This window comes from Gastrolobium bilobum, unplaced genomic scaffold (genome assembly GCF_033153095.1).
Source record: "Gastrolobium bilobum isolate Gb01-03AN ecotype WA unplaced genomic scaffold, APGP_CSIRO_Gbil_v1 utg17087, whole genome shotgun sequence".
In the NCBI taxonomy this organism is placed as follows: Eukaryota; Viridiplantae; Streptophyta; class Magnoliopsida; order Fabales; family Fabaceae; genus Gastrolobium; species Gastrolobium bilobum.
The window spans coordinates 50,567-65,404 of record NW_026899585.1 but is presented as its reverse complement, the minus strand read 5'-3'; the positions used below and the strand labels follow the sequence as shown (position 1 = coordinate 65,404).

The window sequence follows — 14,838 nt, the reverse complement described above, 5'->3', positions numbered from 1 at the left end:
CATAAAATTTAAGGACTTTTATTAATCTCATGCAACAGGAGAGAAGTCTTATGTGTGGGACCCACTCACTTATAGAAAAAGAAAAAGAAAATAAAAAAGTAATACGAAAGTCGATATATATGTAGAAAATAAAAATACTCTCCTACAACACAAGAGTATATTTTTTCTAAAATTCAAATTTGTTACCGCAAAACAATTACCGAATGAAATAAATAATCAGGAACTTTTATCAATTTCTTCCTACAAAAAGGACAAACAATCAAGCATATAATCTCAAGAATCCAATTTGAAATCGAAATGGCAAAAATACCCTTGAGCCGTGGAGAACTAGCAGTCCAATCTTGAAGCAATTCCCCCCCAAATTAGCGGGGCAATTCAGGCACGCGAACACCGAAACCCTAAAGCTAGGGTTTAATAGCTCTCTCAATTGGCTCCATACAAAAGCATCTTTAATGTTTTGATTGATTGATTGATTAGGATTAGTTTTTAGTTTTTATTCTTTCTCGAGATCGGTGTAGGTGAATCAATTTTGGTTCGATCTTCCAATCGGGCTTTATCGCCCAGTGCGCGTTCAAATCCATGGTCATCAGTTTACGATGGACCCCTCTCCAGTGCGCACCACTCCTCCGATTGAACAAGAAGAAGACGAGTGGGGTATGTAAATTTTGCTTCAATTCCGTTCCCCCCCCCCCCCCCCCCCCTTTTTTTGGGGTTCTTCATGATAGAATCAGGAACGGAGAAGAAAAAAAAAAAGAGGGATCTTCTGTGGTTGTTTTGTGTTTCCCTTTTTTCTTTTTTCTTTTTTCTTTTGGTTGATTTGTTGATGGGGCAATAAATTATTGAAAACGACAAGGAGGTTTCTTGCTATATTATACCCAGAATGAATCTAATTGACTTATTGCATTTAGTTGGAACTCATCTGAATCACAATGCAAAGTTTGCAAATTGGATCTATTACTAGTTTCTGTTCTAGTTTGTGGGTTTATCATGTTATCTGAATTTTATTTTCTGGCGATATTGATTTGTTATGGCCTAATTTCTGTTATTAGGATCACATCCGTGTGTAATGCATATGGCTCTGGCTTGATTTCATATCTGTTTGATTCAACTTTTTCTTTTCACGTTTTAACTCAATTAGCACTGGTTGATTTTTATGTAAATTAGAAGCATTTAGTTAGGTCTGAAATCATAATATCCTAATATATAGAGAATAGCAGTACTGATATAGGTTTGATATTATATGTTATGTCTATGTTTATGCTTAAAAATTTTGTTTCAGATTATCAATTTACTATTTACTATGCTGATTGTTTGCTATGAAAATTAACGGGTCTGTGTTAGGAGTTTCTGACCCCGTGATGTGACTAGGAAATAGTTGTTTGGTTTAGTTCTCTCCTGTGAGAAGCATGCATCTTATTACTATCTATTTTGCTAAGCTGGGGGTGTCAATTTTCTTGGGACAAACTTGCATTTTGATAGTCTTTTTTGCTGTAGACACTGATGGATTTGTGATTCCTAGCTTGGGAATTGGAGACTCAGATCGAAGTAAACCTTATGTTCCCGACATACAATCCTCAAACTCTGCTGCAAAGGTAAGCTAAAAGATTTGTTTTTATTTAGAAGACTGGATAATATGTAGGTTTTAGATGATGGAACTGGTTGGGCAGACAATGTGTATGCTTACTGTATTTGTTTGTGTAGGCTAAGAAGGAAGAGAACATCTATCTGGGCCCACACGGAGCGCCTCCTTCACAATCAAAACAGCAAGAGCTAAATTCATCTAACCGGAAGCAGCGTTTGAAGCAAAAACTGAAAGAAGCTGATAAGAGAAATAGTGGGACAGGAAGGGAAAATAAATTGGATAACTTGAGAGAGCTTGTGGGTGGGGGAAAAGAAAGTGCCAACATGTCAAAGGGACCCTCTAAGGACTGGTTAGATCCACATTGCCATGAATCTCACTTTGAGAGGAGGTAATGCACACATTGGAGATTTTAGTATCTTTGAGCTATTTGTTCTCGGAGAACGTCCACTTTAGCACCTTTTGCTATAGTTTGATGCATCGCTCGAGATACAAGTTCCGGAGGTTATGTACTCTGTCAATAAATTTATCACTTGGTCTATTTATATAATAAAGGTCTTATGTCTCGGTGTATACTAAAATTCTTTGTGGAAACCGTTGGCTTGACCCCTTCATTTCAATTAACTACTGTTTTAGATCATGGAAAAATATTAAGGAACTAAGGAAATTAAATAGGAAGATAAAAACAGGATGAGAAGTGCAAGAATAATGAAGGAAATAAGATGGAAATTGTGAACGTTTTTCTTTTTCAGAACTTCATATAGATATTACATATAATCAAATGAAAATATGGAATAAATATAAAATCATTGATATGGCATTTGAAATTAAATGATATTTGCGCTTATCAAAAATGTCATATGTCGGAATGCTGTGATTAATACCCTATGGTTTATTCACATTTTTTTATTAATTAAATTATAAAATTTTAACCCCAAGGGTAGCTCAGTTGGCAGCTGAGCTCCCAAGGGATTGCTTGGTGCAGGGATCAAATCCTGCCTCAAGTAGTTTCTTGGAAAATCTTTGGGGGCCAGAGGATAAGCCAAAAATCTTCGGTTGGGGGATTAGTCTCGTCTCGTTCTTTCTCCGGTTGCGAAGCTTAGTGCATCCACTGTTACAATGAGGGGTTAGCCCAAACAGGCCGTACCCCGAGGGCATGGTACCCGGAGAAGGTTGAATGGGGATACCTCCTCTGGCAATGTACCAAAAAAAAAAAAAAATTATAAAATTTTAAATTAATCATTTTTTATTCAAGTCAATTTTAATTTATATTTTTACTTATATATATGCCTCAATTTAATTAAAATATTAGACAAAAATCTTACTAAACAAGGAAGGATGTCAACACTTCTTTCCGCATGTCACTATATATTTTTATAAAAATTAAATGTAATTGTTAATGAATTAAAAATAAATTGTTCTCGTATGAATGCCGTTATTTCATTAATTTCATAACAAACACCTCTAGCCTAGTTACTCCCGGTACTCAAATAGTTTGAATTGAACTTATATTATTGACAAATAATTGGGCATCGTTCACTAGATATATAAACCATTTATTGATTGTGTGAATTAGTTTATTTTGAGATAAAGGGATTTAAAGAATGATTGTTTTCCGTTTTATAAAAAAGCTTTCCCAAACTTTCACTTAGGCATACAAAGATTGAACTATATAATATCCCCAACAAAATATCAAACAGATATAATACCCTCAATATGACGGAAATACATCCTTGCATAGTGAAAAAAAAATGACATGATCATGTGAAAAAATCACAATTATATAAAAGTGAATCAATAGTTATAATTTTGTAACTACATATTTTAATATATTTTTTTTTCTCTTTCTTTATTACGATTAATACATCTTTGTATAATTATAACTTACTTTATAACTATATCATGTTTTTTTTTTTAACATGAGAAGATCCCGGAGAATGAACTTGTTGACTTCTCGAATGAACTTCCCAGGAGTTGTCCAGGTGAATTTGTCGCCAGGCCTTTCAGAGATAACTTAATACTCTCGGGTTCTTGCAATGAACTTAGTTCCAACTTCTAGGTAGCCACTCTCAGTTGATGGCGAAAAAGGTCATATGTAGTATTCGAGGCAGGCATTGAGCACTCAGGTAATAGTAGCGACTCGTGGCATTTAAACATCAAAAACTCTGAAGGAACTCTAATCATTTGATACCCAAGAACTTTAATCCAGTTGCTTTCGGTGTCAAACCAAGCTGAGACAAGTATTCGGCATTATAGAACTTGCTCAAATGTCTCATTCCACTGTCGCAGAGAATGGTTACAATAGTATGACCAGGGCCAATTGACTGTGCTACTCTAACTGCTCCAACACAGTTCATTGCAGAAGAACTGCCAAGGAAGAGCCCATCGTTCTTCAAAAGAAACCTAATACATAAAAAATTTAGACATTTCAATTCATTGATCGTTTCTTCCAGTTGACAGACAAAAAAGAATAAGGAAAGAACAAAAAACCTTTAAAAATAAGAAAAGAATGAGGAATGACCTAGCCATTTCAACGGCCTCCATATCTGTTCCTCTAAAGGCCCCATCAAGTTTTGCCTTCTCAAAATTCCTAGTTACCCTGTTGATTCCAATTCCTTCTGTTATAGTGTCAAATGGATTCTTAAGTCTTCGTCCTTCTGCCTCCTCTTTGGTGTACATCACACCCCTTGTTACCTTATTAAACAAACCAGAACCAGGAGGATCTATGAGGAAGCATTTGATGTTTGGATTCTTTTCCTGTTGAGCACAAGACAAGACACTCAGGCAACTTTTACAATCAAAGTGACAATATTTCTAAAGGTGGAGGAAGGGGGTATAAACCTGAAGAAACCTGGAAACACCAGCCACAGTACCACCAGTGCCTGCTGCTGCAACAAATGCATCTAAATTTCCATTTGTCTGTTCCCAAATCTCAGGCCCTGTACCCTCATAATGGGCCCTGAAGTTTGCTAAGTTCTCAAACTGATCCGCAAAAAATCCACCTTGACAATCATTAGAAAAGAGTGAGCTGCGATTGTATCCATCAGATTTATAACCATTCATTTGCTCTGTGTCCTTGCCATTCAACTGTGAATTTCTATGCTTTAATGCAAACTCATTTGCTTCAGATGCCCGTCTTCTTGCAATATTAACAAAATGATCTTTGTGAGTAATTGACACTGGTCGTACTCTTTCAACAGTTGCCCCAAGGGCTTCGAGTATTTGAGACTGAAGGGTGGTTCCAATAGAATAAACAAAATGCTTCAGTAAACAAGAAAATAAAGTGAAATAGTATGAAGGAGATATGGTCAATTTCAATTAAATTGATAGACAAACATTGAATTTGTTACGACCTATGTGAGGGAGTGGTTAAGGGCATTAGTTAGGGCCCAGGTTAGTATAAAGATTGAATCAGGCAGATAGACATATAATTAGGTGGTTATTCAGTTAGGCCTTTAGGGGATAGGTTCAGCTCAATGTATAAAAGGGATACTCTTGACTTTAGTAAGCAGCTTTTTGATAAATTCATTGTTTGGCTGAGAATTTCTCAGAAAAAGGGGAATGCCCCTTGTGAAGAGCTTGCTCTTGAATTCTGTCCTTGCACTGTTGCCTATCAATCAATAAAGAACTGTTCTTACTTCCATACTCCCCTTACCCCATTTCTGTAATTCTTACCTTACAATAATCCAGAGCCGTAACAGAATTTAAAGCATATTAGAAACTGCACTTCTCATGATTAATTTACTCAGTCTAAGAAAGAATACACTGTCCAGACAACTCACAGACACAGCAGCAACATTTTGAAAATTTTAGCACGTAAGACTTCCTGCGTATTTGGATTAACTCATTTGGGAAAATAATTGCCTTTTTTTAGAGAACTTTTAAAAAAAATAAGAAGCAATGGTTTCCCATAATTCAAGCTAAACCAAACACATGCTTAGTTGTGTAAGTTAATCTGCTCTTGATTTGTTTAATCATTTTGTTCCACTAACAAATTAAAATGTAAAAAGAGAACCAGGAGGCAGAAGTGAGGAAGACAAAAAATGCTCTAGGGAGGTTTTTTATGGCCAGTGTTGAATCCAGATAAAATTTCAAATTCAGTTTAGAATTTTCAAGTGTTGAAAATATTCCTCATGAAATGAAATCATATAAGAAAACTAGACTGATACACAGACTTGCTTGATCACAGTTATAAAATACCTTCTCAATGGCAGCATCATCTGGTATAACCACGTGGCTTTTGCATCCATAGGCAGGAGCAACAGTTGCAATGCTAATGGCGGTGCTCCCAGCACTCCCTTCAGTAACTATTCCACCTGGACGTAGCTGGCCAGATTCCAAAGCCTGCGTAATCAACCATATAGAAAATGAAACAAAAGCCACACAACAAATAAAAATTAGTGATTCTAAAGGGAAAAAGTAGAGGAGTTTGGCTAGTTATTGATAAAATGACTCAAAAGCTTTGATAATCCTCTTTTGGCACAAAATTATCAAAGAAACAATTCTCCTAAAAGCTAAAGCTCAATCCGTTAGGTTGAGGCTCATGAATGAAGGAACGGATATTTACATCTTTAACAAATGAATGATTCAACTATAAACTAGTTTGAAATTACCTCTTCTATAATTTTAACTGCAACTCGATCTTTGACACTCCCTCCGGGGTTCAAAAACTCGCACTTGCCGAGAATCTGAAGAGCAAAGTTGTGAGTGAAATTTCTAAACAAGCAAAGGGAACGCAAGTGAAGAAGAAGAGGGGCTTACGTGGCAACCAGTGGCGTCGGAGAGGCTGTTGATACGAATCAAAGGGGTGTTACCAATGGCATCAACGAGTCCCTTCGTTGATTTCTTCTTTGATGAATTGGAGCGACGGTCACAGATAAAGTAAGCGAGCACGACCGAGACGAAGATGGCAGCTCCAACACCAACAGCGCCTGCGCTTCTCACTGCCACAGGCTCCATTCTTGCGCCTCAAACAAGGAGGGTTATGTTTTGTACTTTGTACTATGTATGCAGTTAACTAATACCTACCATACCATGTAACATCCATTATATATATTATGAAGGCTTTTGGGTTATGTACTTATGTTACTAATACCATGTTAATGGGCTTTGTCTCATGTCTTGTTCGGGCTTCTTTTTTCTACTGGCCCATACCTCACATATAAGAAGAAATGAAATGCTATTTTTCTAAATTTGGGGATAGTAAAAAAAAAAAAAAACCTAAAAACTCTTTTTTTTCATCTAATAAACCAAGGGTATCCTCTACGTGAATCAATCTTATTCGCGTTTAGCATTAAGATTTCAAATTTCTCTTAAAAGATAATATTGGTAAAAAATAAATATATATTCTCATTTCACCTGCTCAGCTTTTAGGATTTGTGACCAAAATGTGACGTTTTATCAAAATTTTTAACCAAATACTACACGACAGTATTTTTTACCAGATTACTGCGTGTCATAATTCGCTATCACTGGTAGCGAATTTTGTGGCCAATGATTTCGTGACACGTGGCCATATTGCAGACCAAATTTCCTACCAGTGGTAGCGAATTATGACACGTCAGCTTTTTTCTGTGAAAGTGTGCCACGTGTCATAAAATCATTGGCGAACATAATATGCTACCAGTCAATGCAAATTATGCTTATGTGGCAGTCTGGTAAAAAGTACTGCTCGCGTGGCATTTGAATATTTTTTTGCCAAAAGGTGGCATTTTGGTCACTGTTCCCCCGCTTTTATGTGTCAACTAAGTTACTTTGTGTCATTTTAGATCTAACCGTTAATCTTTGTCAATCAACAATTAGAATTTGTTGAGTTTTATTACAAATTACTGATTAGTTAATAAGTTTGATCCAATAAATCTTAATCGTTAATGGACAGAAATAAGATATAAAATGAATCTTTGAAAAGGGTAAACGTTTTTTCACTTTAATTAAAAAAAACTTAAAACTCTTATTAATTATTATGGCAGTGAAAATTGAGTGTGTCCACCGACTTGGAAGACCAAATTCAAAAAACAAAGACTTTTGTCTGAGGGAATCTCTGCACAGAAAACACAGTCTCACTCATTCACTCTCACTTCATCGGCCGGAACGGAACACTCTCTCATGAAGATCCCAGAAAAGGTGGTCAAGTTTAGGTACCATTTTGTAGCGGCTATTGTGTTTTGTGTCATTATGTTGTCTCTCGTAGTGATGGCCCCAAGATTCATGACAATATTGGGCTATTTCTGGCCACTCTTCCTCTCGACAGCACTCGTCCTTGCCCTTGTCTTCCTCTTTGCAAAGACTTCCCCTTTACCGCATACCGACGCTTCCGTTAACAACGCCGGCCAAGAACTCATAGATTATGTGACCGGCTACCCTGACCCTGAAGCGCATTTGGAAACTCACAACAAGTCCGATTAGCTAGGGTACCCTCTCCCTTCTTCCTGTTCCTTCCCAACTAAGGTTAGAGACATACCGTCGTTATTGATTTGTGTACTACTACTATTACTTACTTTGTCACGGTGACCCTTCATTCAACTCTATAATTATTTCTTTACTTTTTTTACATTCTTTTCTCCTTTTAGTTATCGTTATCTTTGCCAGCTTTAATTTATGTGTTTTTCTTCTTCTTTTTTAATTTGAAAAAATAAATCATATAATTGTTAAATTTTGAACTTGAAAAAAATTGATATTCCATTTCGCGTTGTGACTGAGACAGGGTGTTTTTTTATTATTTCTTTATTATTTTTAAGGTAGTGGCAGTGTGTCTATTTGAGTGTGGATATGATTGTGAAAGTTGCACAGCTGGAATCATTGTTGATGACGTACTGCTTAGGTCACGAACGGGCTATTATTGCTACGGTCCCCCGCTAATTGCGTGGCAGTATCAAAGCGAATACTCTCTTTATTTTTATTTTTTTAAACCCAAAATGTATTTAATGGATAAAAAAGCCCAATCAAGCATAATTGCCTGTGCTAATGCAATTGTGATTTGTGACATGCATTCATTTTCTGAAAAAATCCAGATAGCAATATATTAACTACACGTGTTTGTTCTCTTATTTTAGCTATGAATAAGTCTCAAATTATTATGTCAGTAAAAAGCTAGTATTTGTTTAGAATATACTTTCGGTTTATTAAACTAAAACCAAACATATTACAATCACGAAAGTATTTCAGTATGTTTCATTTTTATTAATTAACGTAAATTTTATTTTTAATTTCTTTTGATAAAATTGAATATAATGTCTTAAATATTAAATAGTTAATCTAATTAACTGATTAAAATAAAAAGGAAAAAAATGTTTATTTTTAATATAATTATTTTATTTAAAATTATTATTATTTTATTTAAAATTTAAATTAAAAAAATCACTTATTTTCTCTCGTATAATTTTTATTATGTATTTTTTTTAAAGAATATAATTTTATATTCTTTGAAAGATATGGGACAATGACCAAAGTGCTACGCTTGGACAAAAAAATTACCAGATTGTCACGCTAATAGTAAATTTTGTCAAAATACCACGCGTCATAATCTGCTACACAGAGTAGCGAATTATGCATGCAAGTAATTTGCTACACAGTGTAGCGAAATATGTCACGTCAGAATGCACAAAACCAAAAATGACACATGTCAAATTTTGAGAAATTCGCTACATAGGGTAGCGAATTTCTCAAAATTTGACATGTGACATTTTTGGTTCTGACGTGGCATATTTGCTATACTATGTAACGAATTACTTGCATGTATAATTCGCTACACAGTGTAACGAATTATGCCGTGTGATATTTTTACAAAATTTATTGTTGACGTGACAGTCTGATAATTTTTTTGTCCAAACATGACAAAATAGTCACTCTTTCAAATATCAAATCCAAATAAAAGTGTACTTATTTATTTATAATGATGAAAAGCTAATAATAGGTCTCGAAAGTTGTAGAACCGTGGTACATTGCACCATGTGCCGTCCATGTTAGCTGCTGGAATGCTCATCTGTCAATCAGTATTCATATCGAAACAACCTCTCTTTTTTACAGTAAAGTTCTTTATGCATCATTTTCCTACTTTTTGTACTGCTCTATCATCACAACCAAGGTTGTCAGGTAGTGAAATTTTACGGTACACCTGTCATATTGCCTCTCGTATTTTAAACCCTAAATAATAATATAAATATGGAGAGATGAGGATATGTCAATCCCAAATTTTATTACCTCTCATATTTTTATTTTTATTTCATATAAATAGTAATTAAAAATATAAATAATTATTAACATATAATAATTAAGATAATAAATAATAATATAATTTTAAAAATATAATTAGACTCATTGAGTTAAATAACAATTTAACACCATAAATAAATATAAAAAGGACACTTCCCAATAAATTCTAATTTACTAGGGTAAGGATAGAGAGGCTAATCTATATATCTGCAAATACATTATTTTCAATAATATCTTTATCTTTTACAAATTCAAAAACCTTAATTTTATTGTAAGTGTTAATAATAATAATTTCATGATTGGTTTTCTCCTTTAAATAATTCAAATATTTATAATTTCTGCTCTTTCCTGCCTCTTAAGTCTTAACACAAGATTTAATGAAAATTACATCAGCGTGATCTTATTTAACATTCCTCCTAGTTAAGTTTTTTGTCCGAAATTCATGAGTATTACACTCAACCATGAGGTCAATAATTAACTTGCAACTTTTAATTTTCAATATATCCAGCAAGAAATACATCCAAGAGTTGATGCTAGGCTAGCCGAAAAAAAAAAAAAAATATGATTTTTTTTTTTTGGTATCTAGATTATTATTATATATATTATTATATAAATTTAAAATAATTTATGGTTGGCGATACACAAAGGACGAGATTCTGTTCCTGAGTTATGGGTTCATACACTAGACGTTAATGTCCTAATCAAACCCATCAATTTATCTTGATTTCTGGGTTTCAATCTGTTAACTAATACATGATCTCTCATGATAGAATTTAAGTGAGGCTGATAATGGTGTTTATAGTTCATAGTTTCTTTTCTTAAAACAGAGAGAAGTGAAGTGAAGAAAGCAAGTCATCTTATAGGGAAAGGATCCGTTTACAATTTTTTTTTACAAATTACATTAAATATGACTGGTCATACACTCTTGATTGAAATATGACTGATCATACTTAGTATAATTTATAAGAGTTTGTAAACAAAAAGTTTGTAAATATAACCTTCTCTTATTTTATATTCATAACAAAAAAAGTCTACCACACTGGCACAATTATCATCGCTTGCATTACACTTCTCGAAAGCTTCAAACTACATGGTGCGAGCAATTAAAATTAAAAATGCCACTGACCAATAAACGCCCACCCTTTCAAGAAATTTCACTTTCCATCCTCTTCAAAACTCTGATGTGCATTTCGTCATTGAAGTGAAAAAGGCGAATCACTCTATAACAACTTAGTGTATGTACTATACTATATATTGTGTTAGTCTAAGATGACTGAGCAAGTGTTATATCAGAACTTGAAAGTGTACCAGACTGATCAACGTCAAGCTCTTCAAACTCCTTCATCACAAGTGATATATCTTCTTGACTAATCTTCCCCATCTCTTTCAGCTTATAAATAATGAATTCAGTAGCCCTATGAGCAACAAAACCAAAGAGATTAAAATAAATGAAACAATGCAAATCATTGATAGTACAATAAAATGCTAACAATAAAGACTTTGAAAGAATGCTCAACTAACCCAACACTCCCATCGTCATCAAGATCTGCAGCCTCCAAATCTAAATTGGTCATCTTCCTTGTAAGAACCCACTTGACGAGTGCCTTTTGTCTGCTTTCAGTGCTTAGCTCAGCAATGTAGAGGAAAAACTGAGCTACACAAACAGTACCTGTTAATATCCAAAAAAGGGCAAATATTCTTCCTGCTTGAGTTGAGAAACTTTTATCCCCATAACCCAGGGTTGTAATTGTAGAACAAACACAGTAGAAGGCATCTATAATTTCCAATTTCTCAACCGTGACCAAGAAAATTGTCCCCAAAATAATGATAATCAAAAGAAGGAAAAAGACCAGAAAAAGTTTGTATCTTGTTTTATTGATCTCAATCTCCTTTAAAATTTCAGCTGGACCAACTTTTTGGCGCATGTGCATATGCATAGCTTTAACTAGCAAAACTTCCTGTTTCTCAACCAAGAAGTCTGCTGCTTTGCTTAGGATTAGTGCACCCACTGCCATTCCAGAGAAAACAAAAGCACAGGCGAGTAGTTTTGTAAGGTCACTATTTGGCACAAGATCTCCGTATCCAACAGTGGTCATTGTCACGATTGTAAAGTATAAAGCATCAAGAATTCTGTCTGTTTTCTGCCCCTTGATCTGGTCCCTGCAAAGGTAGAAGATTATAACACCTACACCTAAATAGACTGCAAGGCATGTTGCCACTTCTTTAAAGCTTGGATGTATATTCCCAAATATGGACTCAGAACGGGGAGTGGATATATTGCCATTTGTCTCAGGAATATCAAGATCTGTGGGAGGAGCACTTCTACAACGGCGGAACCTTCTCTTGTTTAACTGTCTTAAAGCCTTTCGAGCTGCCGGATCCAGTGAGTCTGACAGCAAGGGCTCCTTTACACCATTGTTGGCCATACAGATGAATTTAGAAAGCAAGTAATAGTGGACCTGATTCAGCTGCAAAGCAGTCCAAACTAGCAGTGTCAGTCATATAAAAAGGAAAGTATACGTACATTCAAATATAAGTCTCGTGAGCCTAGCTCACTTGGATGGGACATTTGCTTGTATGTCCCTGGTAAGGGTTTCATCACCCCTTCATCAGATATCCCTTTCCCACCCTCTTCCCCCTCCCCGGCCTCTTAGTAGTTAGTAGGGATCCCTTATGCAACGTTATATAATCCACACACACACACACAGAGTAATAACTCCTAAGACTTAAAAGTATAAAAAATATGGAGCATATTATAAATTATCCAAAGAGTTTCACGGAAAAAATAAACTAGCATGTTCAAACATGGACAAGAATAGGCGCCGGTGATTAATCCAAGTTCTACTTCTAACTGACTACCACGATCACAAAATAAATTCATATGGATCTCCCCAATTCTATGTTTTCAAATGAAGAAATTGCATCCGCTTATTTTGAGCTATAGAGAAGTGACTTTGTAGGCACAATGATTAATAAGCATTAAAAGTAGTAGTCAGATAAAGAGAAAATAATAGCATCGAAGCACAGTGACTTTGCACTTGAAGTTCTAGATGCACAAAAAAATCATGGAGCAAACACAACTAATCAACAAGGACTTCCCATATGCAAATTACCGCTCAATTTCCCTACCTCAAATCCATAATTATACAAATTCTAATGAAAATTACATCAGCGTCATTTTATTTAACATTAAGATCTCATTCTGAAATTCAGGAGTATTCCATCTCAACCCTGTGGGAAAAAAAAACAGAATAAAAGGGACCGAAAAATGAAAGAAATCTGAAGTTTTGGTTTTAAAAAACAGAACATAGCTAAGAAGCAAATTCCAATTTCTTTGCTCCTTTTGCTCAGTTCAGTCAGTCTTCAACGAAATTTCATTCTTATAAAGTATTTTCCTCCAGGTATGGCCATTCATCCAAAGAAAAGTAGTTCCCATTAACAGTAACCCAAAATCACACAAACAATTCAGGGTTGATAACTTCAAAAAATTGCAAAATCTAAGAGCCATTGGAAAGAAAAAAAATATAGGTCAAAATAACCAACAAAAAGAAAAATAAATATTTTCCTGTATTAAGACAATAGTGATTCATTAATTACGAGATAAACTGAATAAACAAAGTGGATCTGAGTAAAGCACGATCGTTAACACTTTTATTGTTCATCATGTAAAAAAACTTGTGCAACTGCAGCTTGTTTCAAGGAGCATTGGATTTTCAGAAATAGCTATAGTACTATACAAACTCAACCTTAAAGTTAAGATACCCTCTTTAAAACACTGGTAAAAGAAAAGAAATTTACAAAATTTACAGGTAATGGATGATGAATCACTAACAACAAGAAGGGAATTCAAACGAAAAAACAAGCAGTGGTAATTCCAATTAAGTAGGAGTTCAACTTATGCATGAAAGACATGTGTTAGAACAAGAAGCCAAAAGTGGAAACAAATCCATAACAATAACAATGAATGAAATTCATATTGCGACAAAAGCTTTCACCTTTCAAGTGGTCCGGTGTAGCTGAAAGAGAAGATGAATATTGCAGAGTCTCCAGAAAGTTTCTGATTCAGTGGAACTGGATCCCATTTTTCTAATTTGTCGATAATTAATTATGAATTATCTTCACTAATCACATGGCCTACTCAGTTTTAAGTGTGTGTAAGCGATAAGATTATATGACACTAACCACGAATTAATTTCCGCGTTAAAGGGAGTTTGCTTATTTTAAAAGAAAAAGAAAACAAGAAAAAGATCGTGCGCCCATTTATTATCTGTTCCTTTCAACTTTATTTTGACTTTCTTTTCTTTTCTTTTTAGGATTGTGTCCGCTGTCCAGAAAGTAATTGGAGTTCCATTTATTTATTTATTTTTAAAATTGAAATACATATAACTCTATTCAATTTTACACAACCATTAATTCACTAGGTTTTTTAGAAAGTGATCATTTTCTATCTAGTAAAATATTGGGTATTGGAGAAATATTTTTTACCTGTGAATCATGATTTTCTGAAATATAGTAAAAAATTAATTTTCTCGAAAATGTTACTAAAAAATTGTTTGATTAGCCAAATTTTTTTCAAAAATGTAGAGTTGATTTTTCTGATACTATATTTGATTAATTATAAAATATTATTGAAAATCTGGACTAAAATTATAAAATTACCCTCGATTTTGAATACTTCCCTCAGCTATCTCTCTTGATTGACAAAATTAGCTAAAAGAATTAAAATTTACTATATTAAAGTATGACAGTTAAATTTCATTAAAAACTTACTTTTAAGTATTGTTGTAAAGTTCGGCCCGATCCGGTCGAGTCGATCAGGGATCTGGTGATCCGATAATTGGATCGATTCAGATCAAGCATTGGACTGGTCATGTATTGACCCGGTCAAAACCAGAACAAAACCGGTGACCCATAACCCAGTCGGATCATGCATATTTTTTTAAAAAAAAAAAAAACCAAAACTGATTGATCTTATTAGAAAAAAATGTAAAACTCATTTTAAAAACATTTTGTAATTTTATTTGCTAGTATACTTTTCTACAATGACC

The 14,838-nt window shown here is 34.3% G+C and overlaps 3 protein-coding genes across 4 annotated transcripts; 1 reads left to right on the top strand and 2 right to left on the bottom strand.

Moving 5' to 3' along the window:
• Positions 1-412: 412 nt before the first annotated feature.
• On the top strand, positions 413-2,186 carry LOC133291702 (uncharacterized). Its single transcript, XM_061489999.1, has 3 exons — positions 413-654; positions 1,495-1,592; positions 1,702-2,186. Exons 1-3 carry the CDS (start codon positions 597-599, stop codon positions 1,972-1,974), a joined length of 429 nt encoding a protein of 142 aa, XP_061345983.1. The 5' UTR covers positions 413-596; the 3' UTR covers positions 1,975-2,186.
• Positions 2,187-3,283: 1,097 nt separating this feature from the next.
• On the bottom strand, positions 3,284-6,576 carry LOC133291703 (cysteine synthase 2). 2 transcript variants are annotated; one of them, XM_061490000.1, is made up of 6 exons: positions 6,341-6,576; positions 6,193-6,267; positions 5,780-5,923; positions 4,421-4,807; positions 4,101-4,336; positions 3,284-3,982 (listed from the first exon to the last, which is right to left on the bottom strand). In XM_061490000.1, the coding sequence occupies exons 1-6, from the start codon at positions 6,536-6,538 to the stop codon at positions 3,760-3,762; spliced, it is 1,263 nt and encodes a 420-aa protein (XP_061345984.1). In that variant the 5' UTR covers positions 6,539-6,576; the 3' UTR covers positions 3,284-3,759. The 2 variants fall into 2 exon arrangements, with proteins under 2 accessions (XP_061345984.1, XP_061345985.1); XM_061490001.1 differs by having other exon boundaries at positions 3,786-3,982; positions 4,070-4,336.
• Positions 6,577-10,793: 4,217 nt separating this feature from the next.
• On the bottom strand, positions 10,794-13,993 carry LOC133291701 (two pore potassium channel a). Its single transcript, XM_061489998.1, has 3 exons — positions 13,786-13,993; positions 11,312-12,258; positions 10,794-11,205 (listed from the first exon to the last, which is right to left on the bottom strand). The coding sequence occupies exons 2-3, from the start codon at positions 12,214-12,216 to the stop codon at positions 11,055-11,057; spliced, it is 1,056 nt and encodes a 351-aa protein (XP_061345982.1). The 5' UTR covers positions 12,217-12,258; positions 13,786-13,993; the 3' UTR covers positions 10,794-11,054.
• Positions 13,994-14,838: the final 845 nt, after the last annotated feature.